The following is a 19,738-nucleotide window of genomic DNA, read 5'->3' as shown; positions in this document are numbered from 1 at the left end:
GGTGGAACTGGGAGAGAGACGACCCGGGTGCACGAACGAGGAACTGACGAGGGGAGAGGAGCCCGGCGGCGAGCTGCCGCTTTTGAGGACCGAGGGACCGTACAGAGGTGACGAGGGGCAAGGCGAGGCGGTGCAGGGTGGCGCGGGGTGGCGACGGTGAGGGTTGCGGGAAGGACGAGGGGACGAGGAGGACAGGGTGGGACGACAACAGGGCGGACGGAAAGGCGAGAGAGAGAGGGAATGGGTCGACGCGCGAGACGACCTGCGAGGCGTGCGTCGAACGAGGGTAACGGGAAGGTGCGGGCGGTGCCGTGGCGGGACGAGGGCGAGAGGCGGGAAGGACGAGGGAAGGAGGGGGGCTCGAGGTCGAGTCGAGGTCGGGGAGGAGCCGGCCGAGGCGAGTGTCCGGGCCGATTCGACGGCGGGCGTTGCGCCTCGACGGCGATGCGCCCGCTTATGCGAGCATCCACGCCTCGAACCGCCTGAGCGCCGCCCCCCTCGCTCCCCTCGCAACCGACGCCGAGCGCGACCCCTCGCCCGCCGCCGCCGCCCGGCACGCCTTGCGAGGCCGTGCGGTTCAGATCATGTGGCCGCCAAAGTTGAGCGTCGACGCCTGGCGCGGCACGTCCCACCCGTACGTCGGCATGTCGAGTTCGCGCACGGCCTCGTCGCGCGGCACGGCGGCGCCGGCGCCCATGCTCGGCTCCATGCGCATGACGCCCGTCGCCTTGGTCGGGCTCGAGTGCTGCTGGTGGTGGTCGGGCGCCGCCGAGGCCGCCCAGCCGTGCGACGAAAAGGTGGCGAGCGGGTTGGCGCGAGGGAAGGCGCCGGCGGTCGGGGTCGGCGGCGGAGGAGGGTACAGCGACAGGGGCGGCGACGACGAGAAGAAGGTCGTGGCGCCGTTCATGTCGGTGAACGAGGTCGGGTTGGACGACGACGGGTAGGCGGCCTTGTGCTGCTGCTGCTGCTGCTGGTGCGCCTGCGCGTGGGCCTGGTTGTCCGGCATCCACTGGTCGTGGAACGGGAGGTCGAGCGGCGTGGTCGGCATCGACGAGCTCGCGCACGACGAGCCCGACAGCGAGCGGCTCGCGACCATGCCCGGCGCGGCCGTCCACGGGTGCAGCGGGTTGCTCGACAGGCTCGCCGCGTCGTCGGTGCCCATCTCGACGTCCTGCGTCTCGAGGGCGCCGCCGACCATGGCCTCGAGGGCGCGCTGCTGCTGCTGGGCGAGCGTCGTGCCGATCGGGGTCGGGACCGGGGTCGGGAGGGCGACAGGAGGGTCGACGACGGCGAACGTCTGCGAGCGGCGAGGGGAGGTGGGTCGAGACCGGGAGGCAAGAGATCAGCAGGTGCGCTTGGTACGAAGGGGCACGGTGGTCGAGGCTCGGCTGCCCGACTCGGCAGGTGGGACCGGTCGGGAAGTGCACCGGCGCGCCGCGAGGGAGGGGAGGGAGGGGGAGGGGGGAGGTGAAGAGAGCTGGTGCGCACCTTGCTGCGCTTCGAGGGCGACACCTCCTGCTCATGGTCGTCCCTGCCGCGCTTCTGACAGTCCATCGAGAGCTGGAACGACATGGTGAAGGGAGAGAGGGTGGTCGAAAATCCGGGGGACTGATGAAGACGACGGAGCTCTGGAGTCGGTGCGGAGGCGTGCGAGCTGGCGGAGAGTGGCGCTAGAGGTGCTGTGCAGGTGCTGGAGGCGCGTCGAGAGCTGCTCGGGGTGGTACGAGCTGTTGGGAGGTGGAGAAGGGACGAGAGCTGCTCGCTCGCGGCCCGCCTCTTCCGCCCGGCGGCCGAAAACCCTCTACCTGCTCCCGGGCCGCGTTTGACACGCGCTGTTCGTGTGCGAGTACTCGCTCGAATTTCTCACGCTCTCGCCCTGCCCCGCCGGCGTCGCCGCTTCTCCGCGTCGCCGCAGTCGAGCGGCCGCGAGCGGCTTTTCGTCCCTCAGGCTCGGCCGGTCCAGCGCAGCAGCCGGCTTCGAGTCGTCGCCGCAATGCGAGGCAGAGAAGCTGAAGAAGCACAGCGAGAGAGGAACAGTACGCGACGAGCCGAGTCGACGAGGAAGGCGAGTCGCGAGCCTTCGCGGCCGGCCCACGCGCTCCCTCGGACGCCGTCGATGTTCCAGCGGGAGCCAGAGCATGTAGCAAAGCCAACGCTGGCGAGCAACGCCGCGGCTTTTGACAGGCGGGTCGGCTCGCATCGACCGTCGCCGACTGCCCTTCTCTGCGCCGCAGAACGAGGGACGCACAGCAGCCGAGCGCCGCGAGGAGCGTCGCGCACGTCGATGAAGCTGGTTCGTCGACGTGAGCGGTGCGAGACAGCTCGACGAGCGGCTTCGCCCGACGAGGACAAGTCGGCGAGTGCGCTGCGTCGGTCGAGGTGGAACTGACGGGCGACGGCACCTTGAAGAGGGCCGCCGAGCGGATGAAGCCGAGCAGAAGTGCCGACAAGAAGTCCTCGCCAACAGAATGGCCCACGCGAGCGCGTTTGAGACGCCATCGAGAGCAGCGAGGGCGAGTGCGAGGCGAGACGAGGGGGGCGAGGGCGAGGGGGCGTCGCGAGGGCGCGACGACGGGCTGAGGGCGTGGTGAAGGTCGGTCTGAGGCTGTAGCGCAGGCCAGCACCAGGGCAGAGGGGCGAGCTGCACGTCGAGAGGGGAGAAAGCTCGTCCGCGGCAGCGCCGACCGCGAGGGGGACCGGCACCGTCCTCCCTCCCTTCCTCCACCAACACTACAAACAGTGCGTGCCTCTGCCTGGAGCAGTGTGCGACGCCGAGACTGACCCAGTTGCACCCCTCGCAGTGTCGGCTGCCAAGATCTACTGGTCCGTCGACCGTTTCTCTCGTTCTCGTCGTCCGGGGTCGCTGCTCCCACGACCCTCTGCGCATCGCCCGCACAGGGTCACCAGGGGCAGCGTGCGCCAGTGCAGCATGGCCAGGACACCTCACTGACTGTGTCCCGCCCTCCTCGCAGCGGTAACCTCTCGTGGTGCGTCCCCCGTCGCACCCTCTCGCCGGTCACCTGCCTCGTCCCACCGCGCTAACCTCGCTCCGTCCCACCCCGTCCCTCGCCTCGCCTCGCCTTGCCTGTCTGCTCCCTGGTCGACCTCTCTCCCTCTCTCAGGGGCACGTGAGTCGCCTCGGTCCACCCCTATACGAGCGCGTTCGAGCGAGGATGGCGTGCTGACCTTCGTACCCTCCCCTCCCTCCCTCCTCGACGCAGCAACAACGACACGCTCCGTGATGCGTTCCAGCAGTTCGGCCAGATCGTCGACTGCATCGTCATGACGTGCGTCCCCTCTCTCTCTGGCTCCTCTCGAGCGAGCTCGCGAGCCGCCTTGCCTCGTCGAGCCCGCGCGCGTCCCCGCACCATCGCGTGCACCCCTGCGATCCTCGTTGACTGACTCTCGCCTCGTGCACACAGTGAGCCGGGCACGGGTCGCTCGCGCGGCTTCGGCTTCGTCACCTTCGCCGACCAGTCGTCGGCCGACGCCGCCATCCAGGCCATGAACGACCAGGAGCTCGTGCGTCTCCTCGACCCTATACCCCCTTCCCCTTCCCCGCCGAGACCTCGCAAAGCGACCTCGTCTCTCGTTCCTCTCCCGTCGCGCGCCGTGCGAGAGGCTGCCTTTCCGGATCGGCCTCTGCGCATCTTTCCGGAGAGCGGCGGATCGAGCGCGCCCGCGGCGACGGCGTGCCGCGCTCTCGCCTCGACCACCACCACGTTCTCCTTCTCCTTCTCGCGGTCCTGACTGTCCCCCTCTCCTCTCCTCTTTGTCCCTCTCGTTCTCGTTGCGCGCATGTCCCTCGTCGTCTCGGTCTCGGTCTCGGTCCTCGTCGCGCTCGTCTCGGGATCCTCGTCGCCTCGCACTCGTACGATCACGATGATGCTCGCCTTGCACCCTTCCTCGTCGGGATCGGCTTCTCCAGGGTGCGTCCTCGCCTTCTCCCCCTCCCCGTTCCTCGCGACCAGCGCCCTGACCCTCTCTCCCACTCCTCGTCCTTCCTCGTCCCGCAGACGGTCGTCGCCTCCGCGTCAACATCGCCAACCAGCGCACCGGTGGCGGTGGTGGTGGCGGGTACGGCGGTGGGTACGGCGGCGGCTCGGGCTACGGCGGCCAGGGCGGCTACGGCGGCGGCGGATACGGCGGCCAGGGCGGCTGTGCGTCCTCGTCTCTCTTCTTCTCTTCCGAGGCGTCAACCTGTCGAGGCCGGCTTGACTGACCTTGCCCATCTCGGGTCTCGCGCGCGCGCAGACGGCGGCCAGGGCGGCTACGGCGGTGGCCAGGGCGGCTACGGCGGCCAGCAGGCCTACGGCGGCCAGGGCGGCTACGGCGGCGGCTACGGCGGCCAGCAGGGCGGATACGGCGGTGGGTACGGCGGCCAGCAGGCCCAGCCGGGCTACCCCCCGGTCGGCCAGGCTGACTCGTACGGCTCGGCGCCGGCTGCTGGTGCGTCCCACTCTCTCTTCTTCTTCTTCTCCCCCTTCCCCGTGTGCGACTCGTGTGTGTTCGAGCCTCGGTTGTGCGGCTCTCGGCTCTCGGTGCGACTCGGGACCGACGCGTGCGACTCGGGTTCTCTCGCGTGCAGGCGACGCGGCCACTTACGGCTCGGGCGCGCCGTACGGCGGTCAGGGCTGTGCGTCTCCTTGTTCTCCTCCCCAACCGGCGGCGGCCGACTCGAACCCGTCATCCCCGCCCTCGGTTCGACGCTGCGACTCGAGCTTCTTTCTCCGCCGGCTCAGCTCGCATACAGCGTCGTGGCGGCACTCGATGCAGCGACGGTCACCTGACATTGTCTCTCCCCCTTCCCTCTCGCAGACCAGCAGCAGGGCGGCCAGGGCGGCTACGGCGGCGGATGTGCGTCCCCCTCTCCCTCTCCCTCTCTCCCTCGCGTTCGGCTACTGACCCTCCCTCTCTCCCTCGTCGCAGACTAAGCGCGTCCCCCTCGCGCTACCTCGTCCCCCTTCCCTCGTCCTCCTTTCTTAACCCCTCCTCCCCTTTCGTCCCTCCCCAAGCCTCGGCGTCGTCCTCGTTCCTGTGACTTTTCCCCGCGCTCAACTCCCCCCTCGGAATCTTCCCTCCCCAACCGCGCCCAAATCGTGTCGTAGTGCACCGTCGTCCTTCTCGTCTCGCGTTCCTGCTCGTCAAGACCCTCAACTGTGTACCTCTCGATACTAGCGACTGCCAAGCCTGCTTCTCCCTCCCCATCTTTCGTTCTCTCCCGGTCCCGGTCGAGAGCGAGAGTGCGAGCGACGAGTGAGAGAGCCGGCAGACGAGCCTCGCGAGAGAGTGACATGACCAAGATCGAAAGAGGGGAACACTGAGAGTTGCACGACTCGAGGAGAGAGGAGGGAGAGGAGTTGGTGGTACACAAAGGCCGGCGAGCGCTCTACTTCCTCGCGGCATGCTCCCGGTTGCCCTCCTGCACTGTATGACGGCGAGTCGAGAGTGTCAGTCACGAGAAGAGAGAAAGGAGGGTGCGCGAGGGAGAGAGAGAGAGAAAAGGCGGGACGCACGGTTGAGGAGGAGCGCGTCCGAGTCGAGCATGAGCTTGTTGCCCGAGTTGCTGACGAGGCCGGCAATCTCGCGAGCGGCCTCCATCTTGCGCAGCTCGAGGAATCTGTGCGACGAGGTCGTTGGGCACTAATCAGTGCCGGGTTCGCTCGAGGCGACGAGGACCGAGGACGAGGAGACCGAGCGACGCACCCCTTGTTCTGCTTGACGGCGTCGCCGATGAGCTCTGCACTGCGGGCCTCACCCTGCGCCTTGACGATGATGCTCTGCTTCTCCTGGAGCGCCTGGTCGACGAGGTACGCCGCACGCTGCGCCGTCTGCTGCGCAATCTGCTTGGCCTCGACGGCCTCGCTGAAGGCCGGCGAGAACGTGACGTGCGTGATCGAGACGTCGTCGAGGATGAGGTTGAAGCGCGACGCGCGGCGCTCGAGGTTGTCGCGCACGAGCTTGGAGACCATCTCGCGCTGGGTGACGAGTTGGCTGCGGGCGAGGAGGCGAGACGAGGTTCAGCGCCCGGTCGAGGGACCAGGGGGACGAGCGAAAGTGAGGACGCACGAAGCGTTGAACTGGGCGACGACGCTCTTGAGGACCTCGTTGACGATGCTCGGGAGGACGACCTCGTCGTAGTTGGTGCCGAGCTCGGTGTAGATCTTGGCGAGGGCGTCGACGCGTGGCCGGCACAGGACACGGCAAGTGATGTTGACCATCTGCAAGTCTGCGCAGGAGGACCAGGGAAAGGGTCAGGCTCGGGACGAGGCGAGGACGGGTGGACGAGGAGGGGGCGGGCGGGCGACTGACCCTTGGTGCCGGTGAGCGAGGCGATGCTTCGCGGCTTGGAGCGGACGTCGTAGATGACGGGCGTCTCGAACCACGGGATCTAGCGACGCGGCAAGGAGTCAGGACCTGGCGCACGAGGGGCAGGGGGAGAGATGGAGAGATGAGGCGCACGGCAACGTGGGTGCCCTCGGCGAACACCTCCTCAGTGACGCCGTTCAGGCGCGTGTACTTGATCGCGCGGTGACCACCGTCGACTGCAAGAGGCGCACAGGGTCGCAGGAGGGGAGGGAGAGTGGGCGATGGTCAGCGACCGGGCTCCGGACGCTCTCTCCGACGGCGACAGGACGAGGGAGGGGGGACGGACCGTTGAAGAGGGACGAGTTGATGGCCAGGCCACCGACGGCGAGCAGGACGAGGCCTCCTGCGCCGCCGACTGCCTGCCCGAGGCTGGGTCCACCACCGTTGCCGCCGCCGCCGCCGGGACGAGGCCCGCCACCGCCCGGGAAGCCCTGGCGGGCGCGCTGTGCGACGAACTTCTGTGCGAGCTCGGCGAAAGACTGACGACCAGCCATGTCGATGTGTGGAAGGAGAGCGACGAGGTCGAAGAGCGAGATCGAGCCGGCTCGAGGACGACGCCCGCTCGGCACCAGTAGCTGTTGCTTGGACAGGCTTGTAGGGCCTTCGAGAGCTTCGTAGGCAGCTTTAGTCGGTCGCCCAAGCTGTCAGAGGGGCCGAAGAGCACCCGCCGACGACAGCTTCTGAGCGCCCTCGCTCAACGGCAACAGCTCGCAGGGTACTGCGCGGGGTCTGAGCAGGAATGCAGAGCTAGCTTGCACGCTCTCCAGAGTGCCAGGCAGCCGCTTGAGCGAGACGACGCGGCAGGATCGCGTCGTCGTCCAAGTCGCGGCTCTCGCTCAGCTCTCTTCCTGTCACCCTCGCCTCGCTGCTCTGGCCAGATGCCGCCGCGCGAGCTGCCCTCGCTGCAGCGCATCTACGACAAGACCGTCCGCGACGGCGTCGACGCCCTCAAGGCCAAGGACCTGCGCCGTTTGTTGAGGGAGGACGAGGGCTTCGAGTGCACCGACGCAGAGTGGATGGGCGGGCTCCGGGCGGCAGCAGTCGCACAGTGGATGGACCTGCAGGTGCGCCCCTGTCCACCTTTCCCCTTCCTGCCTCGACGTGAGCTGACCCTGTCGCCGCCCCCACCTCTCCGCTACAGCGCGCTCGTCACGACGACGACGACCACGACCACGACTCGCCGCCGCCCGTCAAGAGGGCCAAGAAGGCCAAGAAGGAGCGCGCCACGAGCGACGACGACGAGGACGAGCCCGCGCCCAAGAACAAGTACGACCGGGCCGCCGAGCGCAACTTGGGCGTGCGTCCGGCCGCTCTCTTTGCCTCTTCGTGCCGCAGCTGACATGCGACTCTTCCCTCCAGATCTTCATGAGCGTCCCAGACGTCTTCGGCGGCGCGATCGGGGCAGGAGCAGGCGACCTCGGCGAGATGGACCTGTGCGACGACGATTCGGACGAGTCGTCCTCGGAGGGCTCTGCGTCGCCTTCCGCCTCGCCCGAGCCGCCCAAGAAGCGCCGTCGCAAGTCGTCTGCCGCTTCAAGCGACGAGGACGTCGAGGTCGACTCGCCGAGCGCGTCCGGCTCCGGGTCTCGCTCGCCCGCGCCGTCGACGACCAAGGGCAAGGGCAAGAAGCGCGACAGCACGACGAGCTCGACGTCGCAGGCGAAGAAGATGGGCGGCGGCAAGACGGCGCGCGCCAAGGCGCCCAAGGGCGGGTTCAAGAGCGCCGAGTTCATCGCCGACTCGGACGACTCGAGCCACGAGTTGCCGACGCGCGACGGCGATGACGACGGCGGCCGCGAGGGCACGTCGAGGAAGGACAAGGACAAGGGTAAGGCGAGGGCCAAGGGGGCGGGCGAGGGCAAGGGCAAGGGCAAGAAGAAGGAGCGCAAGGTGCCCGAGCCCAAGGAGGGGGACGCGCCGAGGGGCACCGACGACGAGGAGGCCCGCATCAAGAAGCTCAAGGTGCGTCGGCCTCGCTCTCTCCTCTCCCTCTCTGCCTCGCCTGCGCCCCTCACTGACGCACGTCCGCCCGCAGGACCTGCTCGCCGCCGCGTCCGGCCCTCGCGCTTTCACCGCCGCGACGGGCGCCGAGCGCACCCTGTCGGTCGAGCGCCGCACCGAGGTCCTCGAGGGTCACCTCCAGGTGCTCGGGCTCGCCGTCAAGAGCGGCAGGCTGCCGAGCTTGAGCAAGGCCAAGGAGGTCGGCGAGAAGAGGCTGCTCGCAAAGGAGATGCAGGTGCGCCCTCTCTCTCTCTCTCTCGATTTCGTGCGTGGCGTGTGTCGTGGCGGTCGCTGTACTAAAGCGCATCCAGCCTCGCAGGAGCTCGCCGGCAACCCGTCCAAGACCGGCCTGCGCGACGGCAAGCGCGTGCACGTCGACTCGTCCGACGACGACGGCGGCGACAGCTTTGCGGGGCCGAGCAAGTCAAAGCCTGTCGGCGAGAAGGCGCGCATGCGCGAGGTCGTCGAGCAGCGCAAGGCGTTCGCGTCGTTCCTCGGCGACCAGAGCAGCGAGTCGGACTGAGCGGGCGAGGCAGAGTCGGGACGAGACGGGCTCTCTCTCGGCGAGGTGTACGGGCGCAGGACGCTTGTGTAGCATGTGCTTGGAGCGGGAACGAGCGCTTGAGCAATGTTCAGGGCTGTGCGCGACGAGAGGCGACTTTGAGAGAGTCGCTTCGAGCACCTCGTAACGAGCCGTTCTCTTCTCCTCGGGTCGGGACGGGGTATCTTTCCTCGTGGCAGTGACAGGAGCTGTCGAAAGCTTGAGCACTGCTGCACGTCGTCGGCGTGGTCCGCCTGCAGAGCGAGCGAGAGCCTTTTGTCGTCGCCCTCGAGCCTCTCGTCCGCACTGACCTTTCTTTTGGTCAGCCGCGCCTCAGCCTGTCGATCCCTCGCTTCCGTGCTGAGCGAGTTTAGGGCGAGGTCAAGTTGGTGAACCACGACGCGTTGGTTCGGCCCCTGAGCGTCTGCGAGGCGTCGAGGAGGATCGACCGGTTTGGTCGCAGATCGCTTTCGTGGCTCAGATCTGCGTCGGCCGGCGTGCTCTTTAAGCCCAGGCTGCACAGCCTTTGGAGGCTCGTTGCGCGCCGCTTGCCATGGAGCGGCGGCACCGTGTGTACGACGAGCGAGAGGGTCAAAGCGCTGATTCTGGCCCGCTCTCTTTGCCCGCAGTCCGCTTTACCGCGAGCGTCTGCGGCGGACGACTGAATGCAGAGCGAGCACTGTCCCATCCACGCGCACGGGCAACAGCGAGCGAGGTCAACGTCGACGGCTGCGAGGAGCGCGAGCGAGACCACCTTCCACTTCGAGGAACGGTCCGCTCGTTCGTGCGCGTCGGCTCGCTCTGATTGACGATGAGGTCACCGAACCGCAGGGAGTGACGCGGAATCCAGATCGAGGCCCGCTTCAGCCTCCTCTCGCAACGCCCCCACCTCGTAGCGCGCGCTCGCCAAGTCTCTCTCCTCCTCCTCTCCCTCACAACCGCGCAGCTTCACCCTTTGCGCTCCGCTTCCCTCCAGCACACCCCACTTCTGCACCCCTCCACCACCACCCAGGTGCGCTCCCTCTCGCTGCGCTCCCTGCGCTCCCCGCCTCGTCCAATTGCGCCTGACGTCTGGTCCCTCTCGCTCGCAGCCCTTTTCACCTCCACACCATGGCTCCTACCACGGGCGAGCACGTCCGCGAGATCAGCGAGAACCCGTCGAAGAACGCGGTCACGTCGCCCACCGACGTGCGTCCACCTCGTCGCTCCTCGTCCTCCTCGCGGCGCCGGCTCCCGATGCAGTCACTGACGATCTTGCCCGCCTTCACCTTTGCCTCGTCGCCCTCCCCTTCCCTCCTCATCCCTCTACATGTCGCCTGCTCGTGCCTCCCCCGATCCCGCCCCGACCCTCCGCTCGCCGTTGCCTCCTGCCTCTCACCGGCTCGCAGCCTCGGGTCAAGGCGACCGACACTGACCGCAAGATCAAGATGCTCGGCGTCGTCAACGCGTTCCGCGAGGGCAAGCTCCCGGCCAACGAGTGCGTCTCGTCGTTCCTCTCGTTCTTCGTGAGCCTGCGCTGACCTCGCCTCGTGCCGCCCTCGACAGCCAGTGCGTCTCTGCGCTCGACTACGCCATCGACCACTCGCCGATCGACGAGCGCAAGCTGTCCAAGGACGGCCAGACCCTCGTCGAGGACACTCGCGGTCCGTCCTCGTCTGCTCTTCCCTCTCCCACTTGGTCGCGCGACTGACGGCCGGCCCTCGTTCTGCAGATGTCATCCGTGTCCTTCGCGAGATTGTCGTCGAGAAGAACGACGACGAGCTCCTCCAGAACTTCTTGTGCGTCCTCGTCGTCGCGCGCCGTTCTTCTCGAGCGACGGAACTGACGCCGTCTCTTCCCGCCGCGCAGCTACCACACCAAGAAGACCAACACGCCCAACGTCAACGACCTGAAGAACGTCTCGACCGGCACCGACAAGGGCGAGATGCAGCAGGACGGCGACCAGGCGGTCGAGCACCTCCGCACCCTCGGCAAGCTCATCTTCACCAACTCGGAGGCGCGCAAGCTCCTCAAGGACGTCGGCCTCCTCGCGCGTGACGTCGCCGCCGACGCCGCCACGCACGCCGCCGACCTCGCTCGCCCCGACGAGGAGCGCCTGCGCCAGGTCGACGAGCCGGCGCCCTCGAACCAGTGGGTCGGCCCGAACGGCGAGGTCCGCGACCACAACTCGCCGGCGCCCGACACGGGCCTCCAGGCCAAGAAGGAGCAGGCGCAGAGCGCCCTCGACCAGGCCCGCACCGCCAAGGAGGAGGCCAAGGGCGAGGCGTTCGACCGCGCGCAGAACGTCGCCGGCGCCGCCGACCAGGGCCAGCAGTCGCAGGCCGGCCCGGCTACAGGCCACATCGGCTCGGTGGGCGACGCCGCCAACCAGGCGCAGCAGTACGCCGGCCAGACGGGCGTCTCGGGCGGCAACGGCCAGCCGCCGTACTTCACCGGTGGCTCGTCGGGCGCGTCGCTCGACGCTCAGCCGGGCTCGACGCTCTCGACGTCGCAGGGCGGCTTCGCCGGCGCGCAGTCGGCCGGCTACTCGTCGTCGTCGGCGCCGAGCGACGCCCAGGTCGAGGAGGGCCGTGCGCGCGCGCAGGCCGGCAAGGAGGCCGGCGTCGGCCAGGCCAAGGAGGAGGGCAAGCAGGTCAAGAACAAGCTTCTCGCCAAGATCCCGGACGAGCACAAGGACCGCGCTCGCGAGCAGAAGGAGAAGGCCAAGGTCCGTCCTCGCTCGTCCTCGTCCATGTCCTTGCCCCTCCTCGTCCGGTTCCTGACTCTTTCTCTCTCTCTCTCTCTCCTTTCCTCTCTCGCGCCTGCAGGACTACCTCAAGGACAAGTTCCCCGAGGAGCGTCGCGACCGCTTCATCTACCGCCTCAAGAAGGTCGTCGTCGAGAACCAGCGCCACAAGGACTACCAGGAGGCGATCGACTTCTTCCTCGACCGCGCCGAGCACTACCAGGTCCAGGCCAAGGAGGCCGGCAAGCAGGGCGGCGGCAACGCGGCCTCGATCCGCCACGACGACAACTTCAAGCAGGCGACGTACGAGCTGCGCACCCTCCTCGAGCGCTTCGCCAACGGCGCCTCGATGCAGCCCATCTGGGACTCGGTCGACCAGATCTACACCGACTCGCAGAACGACGGCGAGCTCCGTGGCTGGTTCCGCGAGCTCAACCAGTACGTGCGCCAGTGCCTCCAGGAGCCCGGCTACATCATGAAGGTGCGCCTCCTTCTCTCTCTCTCCTTCTCTTCCCTCATGATGAGCGTCTTCCTGACGCTCCTTCCGTGTCACGCAGGACGAGGCCGACCGCCGTGGCCGCGAGCTGCTCGACTCGGGCAAGCGCTACTGGGACCCAAAGAACGGCAAGTACGCGTCGCACAAGGACCGCTTCTTCAACGAGGTGCAGAGCTTCTTCACGTCGTACGCCGACGACGGCCTCAACCAGCGCCTCGGCGAGTCGGTCAAGACGCTCGTCACCGACCTGTTCCTCAACTCGGAGGGCAACCCGACCTACAAGCCGCACCTGTGGCGCGACATCCGCTCGGTCATCCTCCCGGCCCTGTTCACCCAGATCGGCTACGTCCCGGTGCCGCGCGCCGAGTACACGTCCAAGGACGTCGACCTCGTCATCGAGAACCTGACGCTCGAGACGGCAAACATCCTCCCCAACATCTTCGAGATCGAGGTGCGTCTTCCTCCTTCTCTCTCTCTCTCTCTGTACACTCGTGAGCGTGTCCCCTGACGCCCTAATCGACCCAAAACAGGCCCGCAACTACTTCCGCTTGTCCCCGTACGATAACCTTGGAGACGTCTCGAAGCACGCGTTTTGGGTTTCTTTCGAGCAAGTGCAACTCGACCTCAAGGACGTGGCCTTCTGTGCGTCGCCCGTCTCTCTCTCTCCGTCGTCGTCGTCGTCGTCGTCGTCGAGGACGAGAAAATCGTCGAGCCGAGTACTGACGCTCGAACCCCTTCCTCTCGCCCGCCCTCAGACATCAAGAAGAAGACGGGCTTCCCCAAGCTCACCGACTCGGGCTACGCCGACGTCTTCCTCGGCGGCAAGGGCCTGTCGGGCAAGGTCCACATCGAGTCGACCGGCCGCAAGCACCACGCGTTCAAGGTCGTCGAGGTCAAGATCAAGATCGACAAGCTCAAGTTTGCTGTGCGCGAGGCCAAGCACTCGACGCTTATCAACATGCTGCGCCCGCTCGCGACCGGCCTCATCAAGTCGGCCGTCACCAAGGCGCTCGAGGCGGCCATCCGCACCGGCCTCGAGCAGGTCGACGCCCAGCTGTCCGACATTGCCGAGCGCCTCGAGGACGCCAAGAACCAGGAGGGCACCAACAAGATTGACGCGCTCAAGCAGTCGTTCGCCGACAAGAAGGCCGAGGCGCAGCGCAAGAAGGACAAGGCCCAGGACGCGGCTCGTGCGTCCTCTTTCTCCCCTTTGCCTCTCTTCCTCTCTCGACCCTCGACTGACGCTCCTCTCCTCTGTGCAGCCGACGGCCAGTTCTCGCTCACGCTCGACCCGAAGGACAAGCTCGTCAACTGGTCGGCGCCCGACTCGACGCTCGACAAGGTGCAGGAGAAGCAGAAGCAGGCCCGCACCGGCTCGGACGACTGGCGCTCGCCGGCGTTCACCATCGTCGGCCACGGCGCGTCCAAGGCCGGTCACGGCCACACGTCGGGCTCGGCCGGCACGCCCGCTCACACCGTCTGAGCGCGCACGCTCTCGCCCTCTCGCGCCTCGGTTTCGATGACTACCCCCTCCCCGTCAGTACTACCCATGCGTGCCCTGTACCCCCTCAGCGTAGCTCTCTGTACATAGCCTGAACTCGAGACATAATTCGCTCATCGTCGTCGTGCCCGTCGAGAGCGATTCGAGTGCGAGCGAAAGTTGAGCAGGAGCTCGCCCGCGCCGTTGCATCTCAATCTCTCTCTCTCTCTCTCGGCGACAGCTGTGGGGCCTGTCTGTCGAGCTGTGCACCGACCTGAGAAAGCCAGCAGCCAGCGAGAGAGAGAGAGAGCGAGAGAGCTGGCGCTGCTCGACTTGAGAAGGTCGTCGTCCGGCCGCGGCCTCTCCGCAGCTCCCTCCGCCGAACCGGCTTCGGCGAGCACATCAGGAGCGTAGAGAGCTGTGCGATTGATGCCAGTACGGACGCTGGACAGTCGGCGCTGGCGGGAGGAGCGCTGCGGGCTCGCGCCCCTCGCTCTTTCCCTCGTCCGCTCCTCTTGCGCTCTGTCGACAGCTGCACCCATGAGCTCGAGCGCCTACAGCCGCAGCGCAGACCTCGGCAGAGCCTCGCCCGCCCACCGCGCCGCGCAGCAGAGCGCCGAGCTCCGCCCGCCTCGAGCCCGGTCCGACCAACCCGCCGTCAACAGGGCGACGGCGCCGAGTACCGGCAGCAGCAGGACTCCCAGCAGCCTTTTCGCCGCCCTGTATCCGCCTCGAGTGCGCTCGGCGGCCGCGCCGGCCGAGACGACCTCGTCCCACCTCGGCTCGCTCCCTCCCCCGACCGCCAGCGCCTCGACACCTCCTCGCCGGTCGCGCATCCCGTCACGACTACCTCCCGTCAACGTGCCAGCACCCTCGGCGCCGCCGTCTGCCCTTCCTCGGCCTCCCCCAGCCGCGTCCCCTCCCACCCTCTCCTCCTCGTCGACCGCGCCACCCTCTTCCTCCACGAGTCTGCGACGAGGCGCCAGGTCGCCGCCTCTTCCCGCCAGCTCGAGACTACCTGGGCCTCGTCGCGGCGGCAGCGAATCGGCGAGCGCGTCGTCGGCGTCGCACGGCCTCCCGCCTTCTCGCGCAGTCGGGCGCAGCAGGCTCTTTGCGCTGTCGCTCGAGCGGGTCGCCGAGCAGGGCATCCCCAAGATGTCGACAACGAGCCCGAGTACGGTCAAGTGCGAGGCGGGTGGCGCCGCACACGCTCCCGGGCTCCTGTCGATGGCGAGCGCCGGACACGCGCGCGGGCCGGATGCGCCTCGTGCAGCGCCGACCGGCCCGGGAGGGCCCTCGCGCAGGGCAGTCGCGCAGGTCGAGGCGCTCGAGCCCGTCGAGACCGGTGGCTCGCTCGCTCAGCCCGCGCCGCGCCCAAGCCGCTCGACCGGCAACGGCGGCGGCCCGAGCGCGCTCGAGCGGGCGATTTCGTCGTCCATCGCCCCGCCTGTGCTCCTGAGCATCAAGGGCGCCTCTCAAGCAGAGCTCTCGGTCGGCACCGGCACGCGCTTGAAGCGCGAGCGCTCGCCGTCGCCGTCGTCCGAGCCGGTCAAGCGTTTTCGCGCGGCGTCGAACCAGCTCGCACGTCCAGCGCCGCCACCGGCGCCGAGCCGGCGGGCCCTGTCGACGCAGGGACCGCGATGGGCGTCGAGTGCTCCGCTCTCGCAGGACCAGATCGACCCGATGTGGAACGACTGCACGTTCGCCGACTTTGCGCCGTTCCTCCACGACGAGCACGTCGAGCCGGCCTTCTTCCACGGCTTCTACGAGGACCAGATTGAGCTCCTGCGCGCCTGCGCACCGGTCGCCGACTGGCACCCGGACCCGGCCCGTCTGGGCGCGCGCATGACTCGCCTCCCGCCGCTCGCCGCCCAGGTCGGCGCCCGCCAGCCGAGCAGGCGCGCCATTCGCGCCGCCGTCGGCCCGTTGCGCTCGGCGCCCGGGTACAACGAGCTCGACGACAAGGCCCGGCGCGTGTGGAAGTGGCTCGCCAAGGTCGTCGGGTGGGTCTGGGTCGGCGGCGGCTCGGCGACGCCCGACGAGGTGTCGTACGTCGCTCGAACGGCGCCCAAGCCCGTCATGCTCATCTGTGCGTCGCCTCTCTCCTTTCTATCTCCTTCAATCTCACTAAATCCCTCTCCTCTCCCGCCGTCCATTCCTCGTTCTCTCCCTCGCACAGTCCGCCGACTCGCGCACGTCCTCGCCCTGCGCGAGCTCGTCGACCGCGCCTACGAGCAGCTCAAGGCGCACCTCGACCGACGCCGCCGCGCCTTTACCGCCACGGCGCGCGAGGCGGCCGCGCTCGTCCTCGTCGAGTGGCTCCTGCGCACGGGCCCCGCTTCGCCGCAAGTCGACCGGCGGGCGCTCTTCTTCGGGCGCGCAGACGGGCGCGTCCGGCGCGACGACGAGGGCGAGCGGCCGTGGGTGAGGTGGCTCATGAGGGCGGACAGGGGCGACAGGTGCAGCGAGCACCGGCTCGACGACTGGGAGCGGGACGTGCTCGAGCGAGAGGGGCGCGAGTGGGGCATCCAGGAACGCAGGCAGGCAAGATGAGGCGGGTGAGGGCGTGCAAGAATGATTTGCGTCATCCCCAGGTTCGTCGTGCACCTCGAGAGGCGAGAGAGAGAGAACAGCTGTCGCGCCCGCCCGACTCGAGCTTGACGAGGAAGGGCTTTTTTCTCTCGGCAGCAAGCTCTCGAGCGCATGTACTGCGACCATCGACGAGCGTCACCCGACGTCCTTGCTTCGCTCTCTGCGACCGAGCGCGGAGATGAGAAGCCGGCGACGCAGGCCGATGTCGAGCTTGAACTTGAGAAGGTCGACTTGCGCGACTTGGTGCGTCGTCCCGCCTCTTCGTCGCAGCGCTTCGCAGACAAGGCTCGACAGCCACAAGGGAAGTAACGAGCAGTGTGGCCACGGTGCTCTCGTACCGCGCAGCGAGCGAGCCGGAGCGGACCTCTCACGAGAACGGCTGAGGGAGCTCTCTCTGCGCTCGGACCCTCGCTCTCGCTTTCTGCTCTCGACAATCTCGACGGCCGCGAAGGAGAGAGGAAGATAACTGCCATGCATGCACACCACTGAACGTCACTACAGGGGCCCGAGCGCACTAGGACGGGAGCTTCTTCTTGGCGTCCTCGACGGCGTCGTCAAACTCGTCGCGCATCTCGAGGGTCTTGAACCGGATGCGGTACACGGCGGGCTTGCCGGCTTTGTCGAGGCCCGTGAACGTGATGAAGGTCTTCTCCTTGGTCAAGTTGAGCGAGGGGAAGAGGGAGAAGTTCTGCGGGCGGCCAGACGAGGCGGGAGGTCAGTCCATTTGGCTCGAAGGACGAGGAGACAAGGGAGAGAAAGAGAGCGAGGACGCACGATTTGGACGCTGCCGGTGACCTCGTTGCGGGCGAGGAGCCTGAGCTTGCCGTTGTCCTCGCGCTCCTTGATGTGGACGTTGCCGATGCCGAGGTCGTCGGCGACACCGCCCTTGAGGTGCCACACCTTGGCGCGCACGGTGTGCAGGACCGACTCGCCCTCCTCACCCTCGCCGGGCGCCGTGAACGGGTTGGCGCCGGGCGTCTGGGCGCGCGAGTCGGTGCCCGAGTCGACCGAGGCCGGCGCGGACGTGTCGGTGTTGCCGCCGGCGGGCGTCGGCGCCGTCGACGCGGTGAACGAGAAGGCCGGCGCCGTCGAGGCGGCAGGCGCAGCACTCGACGTCGACGCCGTCGGGGAGGACGTCGTCGCGGGGCCGAACGAGAACCCGAGCGTCTTCTTGGCCGCCTCGTTCTTGTCGTCGCCGGTCGTCGACGTGGCCGTCGCCGGTGCCGTCGCCGCGCTGCCGAACGAGAACGACGGCGGCGACGCAGCGGCCGAGCCGCTCCCGCTCCCGCTGATCGAGCTCCCGAACCCAAAGCCCGTGTTCCTCGCCGCGCCCGCCGACAGGCCGATCGCCTTGTCCTTCTCCTTGCCCTGGAGGGCCGCGCCGAACCCGAACGACGACGACGTCGCGCTGCCAAACCCGCTCGCGATGGGCGGCGAGGCGGCCGGCTTGATCCCGAACGGCGACGTGGTGGCGGCCGCCGGCGAGGAGGAAGCGGCTGCGGTCGAGGCCGGCGCGAACGGGTTCGGGGCTGACGGCGAGCCAGCGCTGCCGAACGAGAACGGCTTGGCGACCGTCGACGACGTGTCGGCGCTGCTCGACGAGGCGCCGGCGGCTGGCGCGCCGAACGAGAACGGCGCGGTGGCGGACGGGGCCGTCGACGGCGCCGACGACGTGCTCGGCGCCGCACCGAACGAGAACGGCGAGCCCGCACCGAACGCCGGCTTGGGCGCGGCCGCCGCGTCGTCGGCCTTCTTGTCGATGGCCTTGCCCTCCTTGTCGTCCTCCTTCTCGCCCTTGGCCATCTTGCCAAACGTCGCGCCGAACGAGAAGCCGCCCTTGACGGCAGCAGGCTTGCTCGCCGCCGCCGACGCCGCACCGTCCTTGTCCGGGCTCGTCGGCGGGCTCACGCTCTGACCGAAGCGGAGCGGCGACGGCTTGGACGGCGGGTTGGTGAGCTTGGCCGGGGCCATCTTGGGCGCCGACGGCGGCTTGAGCTCGTCGCGGGCCTTGGCCGGGGCGGACGTAGACGAGGAAGACGTCGACGTCGAGGCGGTCGGGGCGGGAGCGGCCGACGGGAACGAGAACGAGCTCTTCTCGGCGTACGGGTCGGCGGGCGCGTCGGCCTTGAACACGAAGCCACCCGCCGCGGGTGCGCTCGAGGGCGACGACGACGACGACGACGGCGTGCTCTTGACCGTGCTGCCGGCGAACGAGAAGGCGGGCGGCGGCGCGGGCGCCTTTTTCGGGGCCGCCTCGGCCTCGGCGGTCAGGTCGGCGACGGGAACCGGCTTGGGCGGGTTTTTAAAGATGTCGGGGATGCCGTCATCGGCTGCGGTGGAGGACGACGAGGCGCCCGGCGTCAAGTCGGCGATGGGCACGGGCTTTGGCGGGTTCTTAAAGATGTCGGGGATCTCGAACCCGGCGGCCGCCGCCTGCGCCGGGTCGGACAAGTCGGCGATCGGGACAGGCTTGGGCGGGTTCTTGAAGATGTCGGGGATGCCGTCGCCGGCTGCGGCGGCCGCCTTGGGCTTGTCGGCCGCCGACGTCGACGTGCCGTTCTGGCGGCCCTGCGCCGAGTCGTACTCGCGCTGGACCGACGCGCGGTGCTCGACGTACTTGGCCTTGAGGCGCTCGAGCACGCCCTCGCCGGCGAGGTCGACGAACGGGTCCTTGGCGACCTGGTCCGACAGGAAGTCGACGAGCGTGACGTTCAACGCCCGGAGCGCCGAGTAGTACTTGAGCGGCGCGTCCTGGCCCGACGTCTTGGGCGCCGCCGCACGCGGTGCCGGTGCGCCAAAGGTAAAGGGGCTTGCGGCGGGCGCAGCGGTCGAGGTCGAGGGTGCCGGTGCGGAAGTCGACGAGGAGGAGGAGGTCGAGCCGAACGAGAAGTTGGGCTTGGCCGAGCCGTTGGCGGCAGTTGTGGACGGGCTCGTGCCGAGTGCGGCGAACGGGTTCGAGTCTGGCGCAGGAGCGGTGCTCGGCCCGGCAAGGGCGGCGAAGGGATTGGGCGCGGCGACAGCTCCGAACGGCGAGGGTTTCTGTGAGCAGGAGGGGTCAGTCGAGGGGCCGGGGGGTGCATTCGCGTGCCGAAACTCACAGGTGCAGCAGGAGCGGCACCAGCAGGTCCACCAGCAGCGCCCTTGCGCTTGGGCAGTCCACGGATCCTGCGGGAGAAGGTGAGGGTGAGCGAAGGCGCCACCACGACGAGGGGGAGAGACAGAGGAACGCGAGACGCACTTGCGACCTGCGAGTTGAGCGTCTGACGCCTTGCGGAACTCGCCCTCGCCGCCCTGTGAGCGTGTAGGAGCGAGAGTCAGCGTCGAGGCGGGGCAGGGAGGGTTGGACGAGGACGCGGCGAGCGGGGACGCACCTCGTCCGAGCGGTCGTCGTCGTCGCCCGTGTTGTCTTGCGTGATCTGCTTCTCGGCACCGCGCTTGGCCATCGTGAGAGTGCGACGCGTGGGGTGGAGGAGGAGGGAGAGAGCCGCCGACGAGGAGACGACCACGACCACGACCAGCGCAGCAGCTGGCTAG

At 68.5% G+C, this 19,738-nt stretch overlaps 7 protein-coding genes across 7 annotated transcripts; 4 read left to right on the top strand and 3 right to left on the bottom strand.

Moving 5' to 3' along the window:
- Nucleotides 1–454: 454 nt before the first annotated feature.
- On the bottom strand, nucleotides 455–1,718 carry RHOBADRAFT_55857 (uncharacterized protein; the record flags this gene model as incomplete). The annotated part of the gene is made up of 3 exons (XM_018418051.1): nucleotides 1,489–1,718; nucleotides 626–1,297; nucleotides 455–559 (listed from the first exon to the last, which is right to left on the bottom strand). Exons 1-3 carry the CDS (start codon nucleotides 1,570–1,572, stop codon nucleotides 455–457), a joined length of 861 nt encoding a protein of 286 aa, XP_018268436.1. The 5' UTR covers nucleotides 1,573–1,718.
- A 750-nt stretch (nucleotides 1,719–2,468) lies between these two features.
- RHOBADRAFT_46837 (uncharacterized protein) lies at nucleotides 2,469–5,041 on the top strand (the record flags this gene model as incomplete). Its single annotated transcript, XM_018414869.1, has 11 exons — nucleotides 2,469–2,517; nucleotides 2,802–2,823; nucleotides 2,973–2,987; nucleotides 3,123–3,128; nucleotides 3,222–3,287; nucleotides 3,423–3,526; nucleotides 4,017–4,160; nucleotides 4,255–4,449; nucleotides 4,589–4,636; nucleotides 4,819–4,857; nucleotides 5,016–5,041. The coding sequence occupies 11 exons, from the start codon at nucleotides 2,469–2,471 to the stop codon at nucleotides 5,039–5,041; spliced, it is 714 nt and encodes a 237-aa protein (XP_018268435.1).
- Nucleotides 5,042–5,451: 410 nt separating this feature from the next.
- On the bottom strand, nucleotides 5,452–6,863 carry RHOBADRAFT_18334 (uncharacterized protein; the record flags this gene model as incomplete). The annotated part of the gene is made up of 6 exons (XM_018412424.1): nucleotides 5,452–5,620; nucleotides 5,707–5,994; nucleotides 6,070–6,229; nucleotides 6,313–6,391; nucleotides 6,463–6,545; nucleotides 6,656–6,863. The coding sequence occupies 6 exons, from the start codon at nucleotides 6,861–6,863 to the stop codon at nucleotides 5,452–5,454; spliced, it is 987 nt and encodes a 328-aa protein (XP_018268434.1).
- A 384-nt stretch (nucleotides 6,864–7,247) lies between these two features.
- On the top strand, nucleotides 7,248–8,893 carry RHOBADRAFT_46835 (uncharacterized protein; the record flags this gene model as incomplete). The annotated part of the gene is made up of 5 exons (XM_018414868.1): nucleotides 7,248–7,433; nucleotides 7,511–7,666; nucleotides 7,729–8,331; nucleotides 8,405–8,605; nucleotides 8,690–8,893. The coding sequence occupies 5 exons, from the start codon at nucleotides 7,248–7,250 to the stop codon at nucleotides 8,891–8,893; spliced, it is 1,350 nt and encodes a 449-aa protein (XP_018268433.1).
- A 966-nt stretch (nucleotides 8,894–9,859) lies between these two features.
- Nucleotides 9,860–13,751, top strand: RHOBADRAFT_66934 (uncharacterized protein). The gene is made up of 12 exons (XM_018419127.1): nucleotides 9,860–9,923; nucleotides 10,003–10,099; nucleotides 10,300–10,388; nucleotides 10,457–10,554; nucleotides 10,623–10,689; nucleotides 10,760–10,916; nucleotides 11,541–11,618; nucleotides 11,719–12,117; nucleotides 12,194–12,583; nucleotides 12,663–12,774; nucleotides 12,888–13,322; nucleotides 13,395–13,751. The coding sequence occupies exons 2-12, from the start codon at nucleotides 10,022–10,024 to the stop codon at nucleotides 13,613–13,615; spliced, it is 2,124 nt and encodes a 707-aa protein (XP_018268432.1). The 5' UTR covers nucleotides 9,860–9,923; nucleotides 10,003–10,021; the 3' UTR covers nucleotides 13,616–13,751.
- A 401-nt stretch (nucleotides 13,752–14,152) lies between these two features.
- Nucleotides 14,153–16,165, top strand: RHOBADRAFT_46833 (uncharacterized protein; the record flags this gene model as incomplete). Its single annotated transcript, XM_018414867.1, has 2 exons — nucleotides 14,153–15,701; nucleotides 15,792–16,165. 2 exons carry the CDS (start codon nucleotides 14,153–14,155, stop codon nucleotides 16,163–16,165), a joined length of 1,923 nt encoding a protein of 640 aa, XP_018268431.1.
- Nucleotides 16,166–16,656: 491 nt separating this feature from the next.
- Nucleotides 16,657–19,647, bottom strand: RHOBADRAFT_55853 (uncharacterized protein; the record flags this gene model as incomplete). Its single annotated transcript, XM_018418050.1, has 5 exons — nucleotides 16,657–16,892; nucleotides 16,979–17,038; nucleotides 19,335–19,369; nucleotides 19,443–19,495; nucleotides 19,576–19,647. The coding sequence occupies 5 exons, from the start codon at nucleotides 19,645–19,647 to the stop codon at nucleotides 16,759–16,761; spliced, it is 354 nt and encodes a 117-aa protein (XP_018268430.1). The 3' UTR covers nucleotides 16,657–16,758.
- Nucleotides 19,648–19,738: the final 91 nt, after the last annotated feature.

Source organism: Rhodotorula graminis (assembly GCF_001329695.1).
Source record: "Rhodotorula graminis WP1 unplaced genomic scaffold RHOBAscaffold_15, whole genome shotgun sequence".
Classification (NCBI taxonomy): domain Eukaryota; kingdom Fungi; phylum Basidiomycota; class Microbotryomycetes; order Sporidiobolales; family Sporidiobolaceae; genus Rhodotorula; species Rhodotorula graminis.
Note: the sequence above shows the minus strand (reverse complement) of the source record. Positions and strands in the feature narration are given on the sequence as shown.